Source organism: Pinus tabuliformis, chromosome 5_2 (assembly GCF_031772625.1).
Source record: "Pinus tabuliformis cultivar Carrire ecotype Pingquan chromosome 5_2, CPIR1, whole genome shotgun sequence".
Classification (NCBI taxonomy): Eukaryota; Viridiplantae; Streptophyta; class Pinopsida; order Pinales; family Pinaceae; genus Pinus; species Pinus tabuliformis.
Genome location: NC_142306.1, coordinates 816,446,643 through 816,466,243, shown reverse-complemented (window position 1 = coordinate 816,466,243; position 19,601 = coordinate 816,446,643). Strand labels below are relative to the sequence as shown.

General features: G+C 33.3%; 2 protein-coding genes across 3 annotated transcripts in view; both read right to left on the bottom strand.

The window, feature by feature from the left end:
- LOC149161807 (sodium/calcium exchanger NCL2-like) overlaps nt 1–7,266 on the bottom strand; it is a 227,013-nt gene extending 219,747 nt beyond the window's left edge. The window contains exon 1 of the mRNA XM_089437051.1: nt 6,348–7,266. Coding sequence (XP_089293177.1) covers nt 6,348–6,768 — 421 coding nt within the window. The 5' untranslated portion in view covers nt 6,769–7,266. The remainder of the gene's footprint in view (nt 1–6,347) is intronic.
- Nucleotides 7,267–16,227: 8,961 nt separating this feature from the next.
- LOC149161806 (uncharacterized) lies at nt 16,228–17,439 on the bottom strand. Of its 2 annotated transcripts, XM_089435571.1 has the most exons (3): nt 16,855–17,438; nt 16,736–16,780; nt 16,228–16,627 (listed from the first exon to the last, which is right to left on the bottom strand). In XM_089435571.1, exons 1-3 carry the CDS (start codon nt 17,101–17,103, stop codon nt 16,544–16,546), a joined length of 378 nt encoding a protein of 125 aa, XP_089291697.1. In that variant the 5' UTR covers nt 17,104–17,438; the 3' UTR covers nt 16,228–16,543. The 2 variants fall into 2 exon arrangements, with proteins under 2 accessions (XP_089291697.1, XP_089291696.1); XM_089435570.1 differs by having other exon boundaries at nt 16,736–17,439.
- Nucleotides 17,440–19,601: the final 2,162 nt, after the last annotated feature.

The following is a 19,601-nucleotide window of genomic DNA, read 5'->3' as shown; positions in this document are numbered from 1 at the left end:
TTAATTTGATTGACTTAGGGCATGACAAAGTGACCTTACTTCTCAACATGTAATTGTCCAAATGTTTTAGTTTTAAAACTTTTAAATTCTACTATACCTCTTTCCAAGAGTGTCAACATTATAACAAATGAAAAAGTGATCACCACCTTATGTTTCCTTGTTCCAACAATCTCAAAAATAGATACCCCAATACAACTCTTAAACAGACTGCATGAGGGGGTATTTTAGTAAAATAAAATATCCACTTCAGAGCTATCCCTTTCATCTAGTTAGCAATTTCAGAGTCGAACTCTAGTGGTTTTAATAGTTGCATGGTTTCTTAATTGTGCTTTCTTATGAATCCAACTTTTGTTAATCTTTAGATGTTTATTAAAGGATGTTTTTTAAGAAGCTAGTGTCAATGAGAGTGCAATTTCATGAGCATTGCATTCATTCTCAAATTTTGTGGTAATAATTTAGTGAGCTTGTTTTAAAAAACCGTGAGAATAGTTTTGATACTAAAAGAACAAATATGAAAGCTATTAAACGAACAAGTGGGAATAAGAGCTCATTGCTCAATCCACTAAGTTGATGGCTACGAGGGACAAAGAGATGGTTAGGCTAAATTTTGCATCATAAAGGAAAGAAAAGAAATTAGAAATCAAGGATCTCAAAAGAGAGAATGTGAAATGAAGGAGAGATTAAGGAAACTTGCAATTTAAGCTCCAAGTGCACCCAACTCTAATGAGGAGATGATACTCAAAAACAAAGACTCTAGTGAGGAGATGATGCTCAAAGACATATTGAGACACCGTGAGTGGCAAAACACACCATTATAATTAATCGTAGAGAAATAGATTCCAGAATTCAAGATGAGAGTGAATACTCCAGAGCGTAAACGAGAGTAAATACTCCAAAAAAAAAAAAAATAAGCCATCTCCAACATCAACTTAATAAAAATAAAACATTCTTTGTTAGAAAAATCTTAATTAAATATGAAATGGCATGAACCCCAAAATATAATTATCCAAAATAAAAAATAATAAACGTCATGTATACAGAGTTAATACTTCATTACCCACTATCAAATCCTAAATTACTTAGTCATTAGAATTTACATAATATATACAATAACCATTAAGTAATACCTTACACAAAAAGTACTTAGAATTGGAAAATAGGATGCAAACTATGCCACATGTTAGACTACCGACAAAAATCAATGACGTTTTAAGAAAACTATTAACTGTCAAAAATACGTTCTTGTACTTGCCCAGACGGTGACATAACAGATTTACAGGCAAATACCCGATGGCGAAAATCCTGCGGGCTGCGGGCCCAATCACCATTAAAAACGCGGATTCCACGGGTTTTCATGCAATCCTTTTATACAATCTGAAACAACCGTCAGAAATTGCTCGCTGAAAGTTAACAGCGGCTCTGACAATATTCTGAACTTTTTGAGTGGTGTTGCAGTATTACGATTTTTGGACAGAGGGAACGCCTGTAATGGTCCCATGGCCGGATGTAGTGGCAAGATTCGTCCAAAGAAATAATTATGACTTAATTCTACTTCTAATTTTAGAAGAACTAAATATTACACTATAACGGTATATAGTTTTTATATTATAATAATCTACTTTATTATTATTCAAATAAATATTTTGAAATGTAGCTACATGTCCCGTCAATTTTATGCCACTGCAGTGCGTGGATAAACGCCAGAAAGTGCTCGCTGACACATCATGCGACAGGGACTGCTCGAGACAGCCTTTATACGTTGAACCAGTGGTAACCACTTTTACTCGCTGGAAAACCACCACTTCACAAGCTAAGGATGTGTGGGATATCGTTATGGAATTTTTCATAATTAAAGGTATTGCAAAGGAGTGGTATCCTTTTCCCCATTCCTTAATGTCATTAGAATGAAAATCCAAAGTGTGCATGTCATTTACTATCCTAGCTAGGTGGCATATCAGATTAAATTTGGGAGGACAAAAATCAAAGGCCATCATAACTTTTACCATCATGCAAACAAAATATGATGGAGGAGCAACCTTTTCAATCATGCTTTATTGTGAATTCAGGTACATTTGGAATAAAAGGACTTTAGAGTTCCAACAAGGATTTCCCATTTTAATTGGGTGGTAACCTTCTAAGATGCACCCATGAGTATAATCACAACTCTAGAGCATCTCTTCTCAGCATATATTTGGCATTTACCGAGAGGCAAAGATTTTTAGCCTTGGTAGCAATGGAGGCTAGTTGCTTGGATTTTGAGAGTAATTATCCAACTATACCTTGTTTTCATATGTTTCTTAGTATTAAATGTGTGTGGGAATTTAAGTAGTTTTCAATTCTAACAGAGGAATTTAAAAGGGGGATTGGAATCAATGTTCTTGTCTTTCTAAAGCTTGGAAAGCATATAAAATCATAACTATCGAGGGAGTAGCTTTTGTGGGAGATTACAGAAATATGTCACGTCTTGCAAAGATAAGAGGCCCTTCTAGTAGGCAACAAGACTTCTATTTCCTTTGCCACAAAGAAATGCATGCTTAGTCGGAAAATCATAATAATGGATGCAATAATAATGGAAACTCTATTATAGCGAAAAAGACTTATTAAAATTTTAGAATTTGAGTGCAATATGATATATCAATTAGTTTCAAGTTTGGCTAAGAGTTCTCAAGTAGCTATCATTAACTTCATAATGACTAAAAGTTTATGTATTATGAAGATAAAATAAAAATTCATTCATCGTATCCTAGATGTAGACATATTCGTTTCTAAACTAGAAAAGACAATTCTAATATTTTAAAATTATTATATTATCATTATTTAATAAAATTATAACAATTTTCTAATATAAAAATTAATTCCTCGTATATGAATTGATGAAAGTTTTCTAATTTTATATATAAGGATAATGAAGACTATTATGTGCACTTGCTTCTTGTGATTTTGAAAAATAGCAATATTATTGTTATCAATTGGACATTAAATGAACTTTATTATTATAAGGATATTGATTCATAATAGGATAGCACATTTTATAGAGTTATGTTTTTAAATGGTCATTGTATTCATGCTTGTGATTTTGAAAAATAGTAATATTATTATTATTACTTGGATATCAAATGAACCTTATTATTATAAGGATATTGATTTGTAATAGGGTAACACATTTTATAGAATTGTGTTTCTAAATGATCATTGTATTTGATTGTTTAATATGAATATAATTTTTGGAATAAATAGTTTAATTTTTAGGAGTTTGTAAAGATGAAGGATTATTTTTGATGATCTTAGATTTCATGCTTAACTAGGAATTATGGATTATGTTGAAAGAATGTTTTTTTATTAGGTGTGCTCTCCAAATTTATTATTAGTAGGTGTTGGTTTTTTAGTGATATATTTCCTAAGTTGAAAGAAAAAAATAGGTTTTTCATGGGCACTTTACCAAAAACCGTCCTCTGTGAAAAAAAGACGAGCAGGCCCAAGCCTATATTTCTAAAAAATCCAATTTCCAACCAACACAAAGTGAAGAAGGAATTAACAAAACAAGGATGCAATCCCAAAGAAATCTGCTAAAGTGAAACCAATGCTAGAACCTTTCCCCAACAAAAACTCTTTTGAGGCTCTTCAAGATCTAGAACAAGATGAAGATTCCCTATGGATGAAACCCCAAATAAGGATCGTGGAAACGTAGAAACGTCAGTGAAAAATGAACAAGCAACCCCTTCACAGGTCGACCCTCTAGATTCAGATCCATTTTTTGAGAAAAGAGCATTGGAATCTACGCTCTCCGATCACGTGGAGATTAAGAAGTCTACCCCCAACTTTTACCAGAAAGTTGTGGCAATTAAGGCAACATGCAAAATCATGTAAGGGAGACAACACTGAAAAAATCCTCCTCCTTGAATGCAATGGAACCACCTTTCACTAGACGCAGTAAATCCAATAAAGAAAAGCAAGAATGCAAAGGCTTCAGGATCCCAACTCCAAGTGGACTCTTTGCTCCAAAAGCCTCCCAAATAGCTTAATGTTTTGTTTCTGCATACTATTATGCTCTCAATATGTAAAAATTACACTCGTAAACATGTAGAAGGACACAATTGTAATAATTGTGAAAACACTACGATTTGTCTCCCATGAATTTAGTCATTACCTTAATAGAAAATCCCACAAAAAAATGACAATGTAATGAATACCTCGTGTATTTGTTGTGACTAGGCACAAACTTAATAAAATCACTACTCATTTTTGTCCAAACAAAATTAGTGATATTTAAAAAAAAATTAAGAAATAAGTTTGTTAATGAGAAATAGTGAATAATCTCTAAATTTATAAGAGTTAATCAAAGTTTTTAAAAGTAACTTTCCAATAGTTTATTTAATTATATTAGTTCCATTTTAGATGGAAACATTTTCATTAAGCCTTAAAAAAATTATGTTCATTTGATTCATGCTTCTAAATTGCCTTCCCCTTGGCCTCTACATAAAATCTATGAATTTTACCATCTAAATGTTATATTTTTAGTCAGAAATCGAAACAATCAATCATATATTTAAATTTGGCCCAATAATGGACTAGTTCCTCCTTGTATCTATAACTTGAAATAATACTCATCTTGATAAATGATGTTCATTTCAATAAATTAACCATGTGTGATCAAGCTTTCGTATGTGTCAACCTTCACTTATAATCCAAAGGAGACATGAGAAGGTGGGATTTGAATTTAGTGCCGGTTGAACAACGAGCACTATAGGAGGCCACTCCTAGGACGATTAGTTCACTATGATTAAGCTCCCTCACAAAAGTCTAGTAACTATTCATGGTGTGAAAGCACATTGAATTCCAAAGCAAAAGCTAAGAGTTTCATAGTTATCACCTTGTTCAAACCTAAAAAAGAAAAATTATCCCACCTTAATTTAAGCATTTACATTTTAAAAAAAATCATTTTAAACAACAAAATAATAATAAAACTAACTTTATTTCATTATTAACAATAAAATAATAATGAATAAAATTGTATTTCACTATTAACAAACCACAAATAACACTCTAAACTAAATTGTTATGAATAATAATGAATAAAATTGTATTTCACTATTAACAAACCATAAATAATACTCTAAACTAAATTGTTATGATTTCACTCTAGATATAACATTTCTTATTATTATTATAATAATACTCTAAACTAAATTGTTATGATTTCACTCTGGATATAACATTTCTTCTTATTATATAATGTCATCACTGTAATAAATTTTAATTAAAAGAAAAATTAAAAAAAATAAACCTAAACATCTTAAAAAATGATGAATGAAATTTTATTTCACTATTAATAGTATGTGTTAAGACTATGTGGTTCTTCTTAAGAGATTATATGTTTAAAACTAGAGGGGTAGAGTATGTATGCTTTCGTAGACTTAGTATGTGTTAAAAGTATGTGTTTCCTCCTAAAAGATCTCAAGTTTAAAACTAAAGGGGGTAGAATATGTATGTTTCTGTAGACTTAGGAATCAAATCGTTGAACAGAAATAAGTCCCTTATCCCACAAACAAAAAAATCTCATACAACAATTTGGTACTTAATCATGACCTTAAAATTAAATAATAATAATAATAACAACAATAAAATAATAATAAATAAAACTTTACTTCACAATTAACAAACCACAAATAATACTTTATACCAAATTATTATGATTTCACTCTATATATAACATCTTTTATTACTCTTTTTTTTTTTCTCATAGAAAAAGTCGTAATTTCTATTAATAGTAAGAAATTACATTCCGTAGATGTATAGACATATACATATCGAGGCTAGTAGCTTCCCAAATAACCAAAAAACAATGGTTGAACAGCAACAAACATAAAATATTGTGCATCAGTCTCCGTACAGGGAGGTCATGAAAGATTGAGAAACAACTATAACCGACAAGGTAGCTGTCTGGCAAAAGAAAGCCTTTATTCTCCACGCAGGGAAGCCGCGTATAACGAATATTACTTTGTTGTATCATCATTATAACGAGCTTTTTTTAATCGTACATAACTCTTAATATAGCCTTTATTTTTATTAATATTTTTCTCAAATATATTTAATGATATTATAAATATATATTTTTTCCCAAATAAATTTAAGAATTCATTTCCAAAATTTATTTTCCATAAAAATTAATTAAAGAAATTTCTGATACGAAACTAATTAAATATCTAATAACATTAACCATAATTCATTAAACTGATTCCTTCCACCTAACTACAAGTAATTAAACAAACCCCCAGCTTTCCACGATCTGGTTATCGCATCAAATCAAACACACGAAGTTGAAATATACCAAAAGAAACTGTACTTACCTAGAATGAGAAGAGCATCTGGAAAAGCTCCGAGCACAGGCAGAAACAAGCCTCCGATGATCCCAGGCCCCATCACAACCAGCAGAAGCTCACTTCCATCCGATAGAAGAGACGCCGCCACGAACATTATGTATCCGTAAACCACGAGCAGGAACAGATTACCCAACGCAGACTCGGTGCAGGGCAAGAATCCATAGCTTTCCTCACACGTAGACGAACTATTAGCCTTCAGGTTCGAGTTCGAATCCCGCCGCGGCCAATTCTCCGAAGTAGGCTTCACAATGAATCCCATAGTAGAAGCCACACTGTCAACTCCGCCGGACGCCGCTTTTGCCCCGCGATCGATTCCCGTCGGAAATCTCCGTTCGCTGAGAACGCAAGCACAGTGCAGCAGGAGCACCAGAACCACAAATCGCTTCATCGTGATTCCGTCAGTTCTTCCCTCAGATCTATAAATTGCAAGACTCTGCTTGTTAAGATCTTTTAATTTAATTCCAAAACTCTGCTTGTTAAGATCTTTTCATTTAAATCCGAGAATCTGCTTGTTGAGATCTTTTCATTTAAGTCCAAGACTCTGCTGGTTAAGATCTTTTCATTTAAATCCAGTTTTTGTTAAAGATCCGAAGAAAAGTCCGTCGCACGACTCTGCTGGTTAAGATCTTTTCATTTAAATCCAGTTTCTGTTAAAGATCCGAAGAAAAGCCCGTCGCACTTCCAGATTGCGCGGCATGAAGAGGTCTCAATCAAAGGTCGGTGACGAATTCCTTTGGTGTTGGACGCACCCGCAGATCAGAATTTGTCCGAAATTCTTCGATCTTAGCAGAGTTAATACCTTTCTTTGAAGAGTCTCGCAGGTGGAAGCGTGGGAAGCCACTAGAACTTTGGTGATTCTTCTGTGTAAATTATAGTTTTTTTAGGGAATGTGCGAACGATAAGCACCCATTCAATGCCGTGTGAGCTAGCGGGCACACCGTCCGAAAAAGTACCTTACCAGCATTTGCGTTTCTATTGGATACCGGGTCCCTCCATGGCATGGCCTCCGCGTACGCAGCGCGGATACGGATCAGTCTGAGGTCGGTGATCATAAATTAATTGTTTTTAACCTGAAAACCAATCCCGGGGAAAGCGATCCATGTGATAACCCCTTGGATCGAAAAGGTTTGTTATTTATTGAATATTTAAAAGTAGGAATAATTCTGTCTTGGATCATTGGGATAGCCATTTTGGATGATGCATGTGTTACGTTAAAAAGCATCACTACTTTACAACCAAATCGGGCTGCTGGAACGTGGGAGGGAGTATTCTCATTATCCTTTGCTCGAGGTGGTTTTTTTTGGATGGGGTAGGGTAGGAAATTCTATTCAATTTTGCCACTAATTGGAATTTGATTTCAAGCTGGTTACAAATTTCTTATTAGAGTTATTGTTAATTGTTGAAAGATATTGTGTTATTTTTGAATTAAATTATGGATGGTCAGAGTTTAAGGCATTTTGGGATCATTGGAATTGGTGCTATTTGACTCCTAGGTATGGTCTCATGAATGAAATGTTGAAAAGGGGGTCCATAGGTTTAATAAGGATATTGTGTTGGTTTTAGTATTATATTGTTAGGTTTGATGTTTTTTAATGAAATGTTGGAAAGTGGATTAAGAGGAGGTAAAATAGTTTGTTGGTTTATGGAGGTATTATGGATGGTTTATATGTTATTTTAAAAAGCATCACTACTTTGAATGTGGGAATGGAATGTGGGAGAAGTATTCTCAATATGCTTTGAACGAGGTGTTTTTGTTGTGTTTTTGTTGTTGGGTAGGAAATTGTATTTAATTTATTTTCAAGTTAGTTTGAAATGTTTTATTATAGATATTGTTAATTATTGTTGAAAGGTATTGTGTCATTTTTTAATTCATGAAAATGTAGTTAGAGTTATGGATTGATTTTTTTGTAAGTCGATACAAAAATATTCTTATTAATTTTAAAAGTTTTATATTGATAACATATGATGTTCATATGATAGAACCAACCTAAAGATGACCATAAGCAAAATAGGTCTAGGATGGCCATGAAATAAAGTACATAATACATATAGAAAATGAAAAAACAGAAACATTGGAATCATGTAGCTCCCAGTTGATAATCACTGCGTCTTTTTTTTCCTTTCTTCTTTGCTACTTTGATCCAACCTTCTAGAGGTGTGGTTACCAAAGTTACCTTAATATTGTTCTGGCAATCTAAGGCGGCATCCTTGTCAGAGTTTGAGGTTGATTCATGGGCTCACTTCATGACACTCGTTAGAACATTGTTACTGAGTTCTTCTCTTCTGGGTGACAAAACTTGGATCTCCTGAGCCCCTTCACAAGGCTTTTGGAGATCTGAATTTTGGATCTCGCTCGATGGGAGCATGGTATCATTAGACTCAACATCTTCTTGATCCGAGGAAGAGGAATCCTCTTCTTCTTGGGGAGGCGGGCTACATGGCTTCCATGCTTTATATCCAAGCTTTCATTTGATTGGTTTTTGAGAATAAGGGTTCTGAAGATGACCTGTTTGATGGCAAAGTCGACATCGAAAAGAAATGTTCTCGTATTCCAATTGTTGGGTCCAATGAAAATCACCTATTTTAATTTTTTTTTTGTCAAGAAAGCATTGGATGATGTTGATTTCTATGCAAATCCCGCCATAGGTGAAGACTCCACATTGGCCTCACGAGGGATCTACAGCCAGAAAAAAACCCAAGGTGTTTCCAATACTCGGAAACACTGAAGAATGTCATAGATGGGCCTGAAAATTTGGGGGCCTAACCCAAATGGGTAGCTTTGTGATTACAGTTGTGGAGGGGTCAAAATCTAAGAACCAAGGGGTCAGGAAGAGCCCAACTTCTCCCCAAAATTAGGGTCCCTTGGAAAGAGCATTCTAATAATTCACATCATTGTCAAAAATGACGATGAAGAAATAATTGGAACAAAAGAGGACCTTGCATGCCTTGGTCCAAGTTGAATGGATCCATTGGTAAAGGTATGTTGTATGTGGCCATAGCCCATTGAAATGGAAAATGAGGCCATTACCTGCCTACAAATCTTAGATTCCATCCAGATTTGGATGAGTGATTTCCACTAAAGGAACATCATCAACTTTGTCTACTATAAAAGGACTCGAAACAACTTGGGTGTGAGTTGCCTTTCCTAAGGGCATGGGACATTGCTGAGGTGACTTTGCACTTTATGGAACCTGGTTTGGGATCGCGTCTTTGTAAGAGGAGGCTTGGGAAAAGGAAGGCTTTCCCAAAGCTTCCCCACATAGTCGAAGAGCTAAGAAAACTATGGCATCCATGCATATATTATAAATAGAGAGAGGAAAGAGATCTTTGATTTTCTTGCCTTTGCAAATGAGGCGTTGTAATCTAGAGGATAGCCTTGTTTTGAGTTCCAGTGATAGCTTGAGGTATTTTACCAGATTCGTATATCTGACCCATAAAAACATCAAATGCCCATAAATCAATTTGATTGATATTTGGAAAGGCCTTAGAGTAGTGACGGGTTTAGCCTTCTCACCAACGGCTTCCCCAACATCGATATGCTTTAGAAACCCCGTTAAATCCTCAGTGCAAGGTGCTCGCTGCATCTTCTAGGGTTTTAAGCAAGGGATCTTACCCAACTTTTTTAGCTTCTCCATGACAAGGTTCTTGTTCAGCAATGGCAACTTCACCATTACAAGGATCTTGCTCAATAGTCGAGACTTCTCTATTATAAGAAATGCTCCCATCCATGAGTAAACCCTCGACGTTGGCTTCGTTACCTTTTCCCGTTGTGGTTTTAGCCTTTGCATAATGTGGGTTCCTAGGTTTGGCGGCATTAACAATAATATTTCCAACACAGGGTGTATATTCACTTTGATTTCCACCCTTAATGGGAGAAATACCCTCAATTGGAGTGGGTTCCTTTAGATTGGTAGTTTTTGAAGGGTTAATGAGTTTCAACATTGTGGCTTTCACTGGCTATGAATTCACCTAAAAAAATTCCCCACAAGTTTGATTCTCTGTTTTGGTCACCAAACTTCTCTTTACTTCATGTAGCTGTGATGTTATCGAGCAAGCTAAATTTTCACTCAAACAACTAGATATCCATTTTCTAGAGCACCCATCGGTGTTTCTTTTTTCAATTGTAAACGCAAATGGATGGGGAAGTAAAAACTTTGACTCTAAGGGCACTGCATAAAGCAGAGAAAAATGCCCATATATGGAATAAAAGAGTGTACAAAGTTGAAGTTAGCATGAATTCAAATGTGAAATCATCTCGTTTGAGTGATAGATTGTTAGATTTTAAGTAATTTATGGTTTATAGGATTTTAAGGGTATTATTGGAATTGGTATGATTTGTGTGTTAGGTATAGTATTCTTAATAAATGTTGGAAAGTGTATCCATAGTTTTAGGTAAATATATTGTGTTGGTCTTAGCATCATAGGAAAAGGGATGGTCAGTTCATGATTGAGTAGAAAATTAGTAAACGACATAGTCTAACTAATAGATGAAATGACTTTTTTGGCTAGAATTCGACAATACAATTTTTAGCTAGATTATGATTTCTTGTTGTTTAAAAAACACTTTGAATGCATAAATGGATTCAACACCTTGAAAAACCCCCAAAGCACTTGATATTCACAAATTAAACAACTTAAACTTATGATTTTTAAAAATCTATAACAAAATTTGAACAAAATTAACTAGAAAAAATGCTTAGAAAATGGGTTATTTCGTCTATTAGTTAGACTACGCATTAGTAAACTAATCATGATATAATATCTTATCCTTAATGGTCTTTGGTAGCATTGTGATTTAATTATGTAGATATTCCAATCACACTAAATACTTGATGAAATCAGAGAAGATTCATCAAATTTAGTATTGAGTACCTTTATTTCCATTTTTGTTTCATTGGATATTGCATATTAAATGCATGGTTCAAGAGGCAATTACTAAATCATTTTTAGATATTATTATTCCCAATTTCTCTCTTCTTGTTAATCTTCTTGATTTGTGTGACATCTATGTAATATTGCATTGTTTTCCACAAGTTCTTAAATTAAAATATTTTTGTTGTGGTTGTGTAGATAGGTGTATGTAATTATAATAAGTATATTAAACCACACACACCCATTTTGATAAATGGTTGAGATTGAATCTAATTCCTGTGATTAACCAATTTGATCTCTGCTTGTGAACTCACGGTTTTATTCTTGTGCACTTGTTCATTTGAATATTGGTCATTTTGAAAGTATGTAGCTTATTGAACCGATTTATATAAAAAAAATCAAACTCTGGTGGTTTCGGCCATTGTGTTTTGGTTCTTGTTGTGTCAACTTTAAAGCTCGAGAGGGAAGGTGTATCTATGTTCTCAGGTAGTGAGTGCATGGATTTCTGCGATATGAATATCATCAACAAAAACAAAGCACTCTATTTTTTTAATATGGTCCAAAATTCTTTGTGATTGGTTTATGACTGTCAAATTTGAACCAATATTGCAAACTCGGTAAAGAGAGGTGAAGTAAGTCATTTACAATGTTAAGAAGCAAGTTTGGGACGTGGGGAGTCGATAGAGGAAAAGAGTCGAGGAATTTCATCTTCCTCGAAACCGTAATACAAAATTTTAATAGGTGCTATGAAATACTTTTGTAGTGATGGAACAGTAAATTGGAAAACAGGCACTACGAAATCATTCTGTAGTGATTGTACAAAAAAAATTCAGGATTGTGTGTTGGTTTTAAAATCTGTTTGGCCTACCCATTTCACTAATTTGTGGTATTCGAGCTAGAAGATGGATATGCGAGCAAGAAGAGCATGCGGTCGAGGAGGAAGACTCGTGGGTAATGCAGAGCTCAGAGAAGAGATAAGGAGACTGCAAGCTCGGTTAGAGGCCATGGAGGTAGGAAGACAACGAGATCCCGAGGCTAGAAATATTAGTGAACCTGAAGAAGAAGTTGAGGAAGAAGGAGCAACAACTATTGAGGAACCTCCAGAAGTCAAGTTAGGCTCAAGTTCAAGACCAAAACCTAAATTATCTACTTATGATGGCATCCTGACAGCTAAAACTTTGTTTGATTGGATCAGTGAGTTAGATAAATATTTTGAATATGAAGAGATGGACGATGAAAAAAGGGTGAAGTTTGTAGTAACAAGGTTGAATAATCACGTTGCACTATGGTGGGACAATGTGCAGGTTGAATGGAGAAAGAATAATAAGTCATTGATCAAAAGTTGGAACAAGATGGTGGCAAAGATAAAGGGTAGATTCTTACCAAAAGACTAAACAATGTAAATTTTGAAACGAGAACTGATACTGTTACTCGGTTTGTAGAGATAGCAAAAAAATGACCCGATTTTGAAAAGGGGTGATGCATAACACACATGTCTTTTTTAGAGCATAGTTTTTGGCACTTTAAATTTTTTTATGTACATTATGTTTTAGAATGGTAGTGATTTTCATGCTGATTTAAAAAAGTGGTAATTCTGCATCAGGCCATTTTTTTAAAAGACCTATTTTTTGACTTTAAATTTTATAATGTATGAAATGTAAATAATTATTTTGTAAATTTAATAATTTTTGAAGTGGTCTTCTTCATATTTTCTTGTTTTTATTTTAATTTTCTTTTTTTGTAGTGAGGTTTTTATTGTTTTGCATATTTAAAGAAGAAGGTCGATATTTTGAATTTTCGATATTCTACATATTTATACATCGTTAATTAATATTTCAATCCAAATGAAATAATTGTCTTTAAAAAACAATAGTTTTTAACAATTGACAAAAAAATAACCATTTTTAACATAAATATAACTAAAAAATTACATGTTTTGATAATTTTTTATAATTTTTTGCTAGAGATGACATGTCAAATCACAATTTTTGTAGGAAAATTTTTAACTAAAAGTGGTTAAATAATAGTTTTTTTAATGAATTTTATGTCAAAAAATAATAATAATCACTGTTTTTTTCAAAAAATAATTATTAACATAAAAATGAATTGGAAAATCACATAATACAAATATTGAACACATAACAAGCTTAATTGAGTGCTTATTCTTCTCATAAAATGTCAAAGTCAAAACATTACAAGTATAACTAATTAATAGTTTCCAAAAATGAGCTTGATTTCCAAGCATAACTTAAATTTAATCAACAATGTCACGTAATCCAAACTCTTTGTCATCTGGAGTTTCATCATTGTCTTCTTATTTTCTACTTCATTTTGCTCATTTTCCTCCTCTAATGGATCTTTGATGTCTACGAATCTCCCAATGTATGCCTTTCCAATCATTCCGTGTAATGGTGGTTGGAAGAAATTGAAGAGCATTAATTCTTTGCTAAATAAAATTGCACTGTATTGGATCTTTTTCAATGGCAATGCAATTTCTTCCTTTTTGAAGGCAACATGCTAGTGTTGTACCTAATTATCAAGCACAAAATAAATAATGAAGTAAATTAGTACAATGACATATAAATTAATAAATAACATATTGAAATTCAATTCCACATAATAAAACTTACCTGAGCCAGAAAATAAATCCAAAACCCAATCTCATTCATTTGATTGCTACAAAGACATGGCTAAATCAAGCTCCTAAATAACATTGGGTTACATTGTTTAAGTGCTCAAACGTCTCAATCGAGCGCTTAAAAAGGGCTCAATTGAGCAATCATTTTTTCCACCCAAACGTGCCATCTCTTGCCAAAAAGTGTAACCTAGCTCCATGCTTTCACCCTTATAGATTATGAATTTCTAACAATCTATATCCTAATTATTATTATTATCCAATTTTAAGGTCATAATCAAGCCAGACACCAAATTGGTGTATGAGACCCCCTTGTTTGTGGTACAAGAGACCCACCTCCACGCAACGATTTGATTATTATGTCTACGAAGGCATACCTACTCTAACACCTTCTGGTTTTTGAACCTGTGACCTCTAAGAAAGTGGATTTGATTAGCTAAAGATAGTAATCTAGAAACTCACAATTATAACTCACGATCACAATATATAACACACATGTAACACACCTGTAAGATTACAAATTATGATAATATGTTTGAGAATACAAGTATAACTATTTCCTTTTATGCATCTCCAATGGGGATGTAATTATGAAGTAGAACATTCATGCATGTTTTTTTTCCATTAAGACGTTCATGCAAGCTAGTAAATTGGTAGCAACAAAAAAGTTGGATAAAGGACTTTGGTTAACTATTATGTAGTCAAAGAAATCATTTTTTGTTAAATCATGATCATTCATTATTTAAAATATAATCTTTAACTATATATAGATTCAACACTTAAAAAAAATCCTTAAAACTTTTTAACTAAAAATTTAAAACCTTTTAACTAAAAATTCACAATTGAATTTTGTGATTTTAACAAATTCTTACCAACTTATAAATAAATTCAACCAACAAAATATACTTAAAAAACTCTAAACCATATAACACTAACACAACACATGAGATAACATGGATACAAGTTGCCGCAGTGATGTGATCAGCGGTGGTCACTTGGAAGTTACAAACTTATAAACCATAAAGCCAAATAGTTGGCTATATAACTAGGTTTTTTGTTTGTAAGTTTTGTTTTTGTGTGTTCTTTTTTAATTAACCCCAAGAAAATAAAGATAAAGATTAAAAAGGTAAAGAAGACAAGGAAAAAAAAAGTGTAGCTTTTAAAAGGTTAAGATTTTTATTTTATTTTAAGTACGTTAGATCACTTCTAGAAGCGAATTTTTCCCAAAAAAAAAATGAATAGAATTACATTTGGAAGAAAAAAAGAATATGGTAGATCAGAACAGTTACAATTACATTTTGAAACATAAAGAATGAATAGAAATTGATTACATCAATTTGACTTGGATTACGACAAAGGAGTTGGCTACATATTTATAATAATTTTTTGGGAAAGGCTAGTTGGGCATTAGGATGTGTTTTCATGTAAATGCAAAACCAAAAAATAAATTGTCTTTTAGTCATTAAGTATTTATAAGTGGAGTTGGTTAAACATAAATGTTGTTATCCATAAATGGAGTCAATTATTAGTAAGTAAGAAATTTTCTGCGCAAAATGTAAGAAGTTTGTGAGAATTGGGCACATGGGGCGATTTTGAGAATCGCCCTAGCCCCGTGATGCAGGAGCATCCAGCTCCGAGGAGACAGAGACTCAATGACTGGTTCGTGCAGAAACAGGACACGACTTCAAGGGTGATTGGACAGGTCACCAAAAGGAAAAATTGGTTGTTGTTTTTAGTTAATCATTATTCATTTCTTTTCTTTTATTTAATTACAGCACAAGTTAAGTTACTGGTAGTTAGCTAGGTAACCAACAACTGTTTTAGTTAATTTATTGTTTAAAGAAACAGGTAACAGTTAAAGAATTCAGTTTCTAAACAGTTAGATTCAGTGTAGCTCAAAATGAAAAAAACACGATGTAAGAGGGATCTTTTTTTTGGTTCACCTCAGAAGAAGTAAGGAAAATATAGCAAGACAGTATTCAAGCAATATAGAAAGACACCCTCTGTAATTGAAGCATTGATTTCTTTTCCTGAATATAAATTACTGTTCATTACTTTTCTGTGTTATACAACTGAGAGTTACAAACATTTGTTATTTTGAAACAAATTAAGATAGAACGATATTCATATGCTGTAACTAGAAATATTGAAGCAATTACAGGCCTCAGGCCGAAACCATAAGTACATTGCCAGGTCTATCACACAGCAAGAAGCGTAAAGCGGCCAAGCAGCATATGCATACAACGTTGCGAGGATAAAGTAAAGACAGACTTCGTATCAAGTCAAGTTACGGCCAAACCGAACAGAGCCCATAAGCCAACACAAAGAGTCACACGGTCATTTACAAATCAACACAGCGACTATTAACAAAGGTAACAATTCCAGAACCGTTGCTTTCATTTATACAGTATTTCATAAGTCTTCGTAAACCACAGTCCAATAAATAACAACAGAGTCACATAACAAAAGCGGCACCGCCGTAACAGCATAAGTCTAAGGTATAGACGCATGGAGGTCATACAATGACACAGAGGAACGAAACCCTGAAGATGTGAACGCCAGCAAAGGGCACGACCATTCTACAAAACCTAACCAACAGAACCCTACAGCAAGTACATACTGCATAATCTAAGAAACGCTGGAATAAGAGTAGACCCTACCCGGTCACAAGGGTACCAGAGATTGGAGGAAGCCGAGGACTGCACATTTGAAACCCTCGCGAGCAGAGCTCCCAACCCACCTGCACAGGACCACTGAATGAGTTAAGACATTTCTATAACCAGAATAAATGTCAGAAGAAGCCGAGTAAATATTGTAAGATGCAAGAGTAAGAGAACCGTGAACTTACCCAAGGGTCGACGAAGGCTGCCGAGCCACAAAACGAAACCATAAGCTGAAAGGCACAAGAACCCTGTAAGCATCGATAACAGGTGGCAGAGGACGATAAAACATAGAACCAGAGGTTACCTTGAAGCCTGGTTGCGTTCGGAGGGAAGATAGCTTTGTGGCTGCGAATACCTGCACAGGACCAGAGCTCAGAAACCGGAAACCAAAGGATTGTTTCGCCAAAGCCATAAAAATACAAACCCTTACCACAGACTTCCAAACCAGGTCGACGAAGACAGCAGCTACAGCAAAGGATTTGCATTTCGAACAGAGCCACAACCAGTGACAGAGTAAGGGATATGGTGGGATAGCGCGCGAGAGCAGCGCCATAACAATACAGAGCAGGTAACAGAAGGAGACGGAGTGTAGCTGAGCCGAGAGGCCACCATCAGTGACAGAGTGAGAGATAGGTTGTGTTAGCGCACAGAGGGCAGCGCTATAACCACGCGGAGCTGGAACAGAAGGGAGAACGAGTGCAAATGAGCCGAGACTAAACCTTAAGGGTTTTACAAAGGCGGAAAGCCACGGAGAGGACCGGTGATCAAACCTGTTAACCGGAAGATGAGAACGTAAATGCGCCTCGGTATTAGGACAGATATTTACCCGCGCCAAGTGTGACCACGTGGGACTGAAGTGAGTCACGTGGCTGAGACCACGTCACCAGGGCTGGGCCATCACCCCGCCACCCCACAAAAGTATGCAAGTTATGTGATTTGATGCTGCGAGATTAATCACAGTAATCACATAACTTGCATGCTTTTGCGGAGCGGCGGGGCGAGGGAGATTCTCAAAATTGCCCCATCTGCCCACTTCTTACACTCTCCAGAATATTTTAATGCAAACTTCTTACAGCAGAAAATTTTTCACTTACTAATAACTGATTCCATTTATGGATAACAACATTTATGTTTAACCAACTCCACTTATAAATAATTAAATGACTAAAAAACAATTTATTTTTTGGTTTTACATTTACATGAAAACATATCCTAATGCCCAACAGTGTTATTTATTAAAACATAATATATATATATATATATATATATATATATATATATATTAGATGTACTTTTTCACTTTACAATCTTTGGAAAAACATATGAAGAGATGCGATGCATAAATATATAAAAAGACAAAACAAACAACATGGGACATTTGTTTCATATTATTATTATGCAAATTCCAAAAAAAAAAATACCAATTAAATTAGTGAAATTAAAATAAATAACAATTTACTTGATTTCAAATTTTCTAACATTTACTTTCAATAGGAAAGATATATATATTATTTAAAAAAGTATATGTTAGATGTACTTTTGCACTTTATAGTCTTTGGAAAAACATAAATAAAACTTAAAATATATATATATATATATATATATATATATTAGATGTACTTTTGCACGTTACAGTCTTTGGAAAAACATATGAAGAGATGCAATGCATTGTTTGGAAAAACATATGAAGAGATGCAATGGGTACATATATAAAAGGACAAAGCAAACAACATGTGACATTTGTTTCATATTATTATTATGCAAATTCCAAAAAAAAAAAATGCAAACCAATTAAATTAGTGAAATTAAAATAAATAACAATTTACTTGATTTCAAATTTTCCAACATTTACTTTTAATAGGAAAGATATATATATATTATTTTTTATTAAATAATATAATAAATAATATATATATCTTTGTTAATATTTAATAATTAATAAATAATATATATATCTTTGTTAATATTAACTGTTTAATATTAACAAAAATATATATATTATTTATTAATTATTAAATATTAACAAAGATATATATATATATATATTATTTAATTATTATTATATATTATTTAATAAAAAATAATATATATATATATATATATATATATCCTATTAAAAGTAAAGGTTGGAAAATTTGAAATCAAGTAAATTGTTATTTATTTTAATTTTACTAATTTCACTAGTTTTCATTTTTTGTGGGAATTTGCGTAATAATAATATGAAACAAATGTCCCATGTTGTTTGCTTTGTTCTTTTATATATTTACGCATTGCATCTCTTCATATGTTTTTCCAAAGACTGTAAAGTGCAAAAATACATTTATATATATATATATATATATATATATATATTATGTTTTAATAAATAAAATTGTTGGGCATTAGGATGTGTTTTCATGTAAATGTAAAACCAAAAAATAAATTGTTTTTTAGTCATTTAATTATTTATAAGTGGAGTTGGTTAAACATAAATGTTGTTATCTATAAATGGAGTCAGTTATTAGTAAGTGAAAAATTTTCTGCATGTAAGAAGTTTGCATTAAAATATTCTGGAGAGTGTAAGAAGTGGGCACATGGGGCGATTCTAAGAATCGCCCTAGCCCCGCCACCCCGCAAAAGCATGCAAGTTATGTGATTTGATGCTGCGAGATTAATCATTGTAATCACATAACTTGCATGCTTTTGCAGAGTGGCAGGGCTAGGGCGATTCTAAGAATCGCCCCATGTGCTCACTGTAATCACATAACTTGCATGCTTTTGTAGAGTGGCGGGGCTAGGGCGATTCTCAGAATCGCCCCATGTGCCCACTTCTTACACTCTTTAGAATATTTTAATGCAAACTTCTTACACGCAGAAAATTTCTCACTTACTAATAACTGATTCCATTTATGGATAACAACATTTATGTTTAACCAACTCCACTTTTAGATAATTAAATGACTAAAACAATTTATTTTTTGGTTTTACATTTACATGAAAACACATCCTAATGCCCAACAGTTTTATTTATTAAAACATATATATATATATATATATATATTAGATGTACTT

Coding starts and splice junctions, on each gene's coding strand:
- LOC149161806 (XM_089435570.1), bottom strand. CDS start 17,103: ATGGCGCTGCTCTCGCGCGCTATCCCACCATATCCCTTACTCTGTCAC. Junction 16,628..16,735: donor CAGCCTTCGTCGACCCTTGG/GTAAGTTCACGG, acceptor GGTCCTGTGCAG/GTGGGTTGGGAGCTCTGCTC.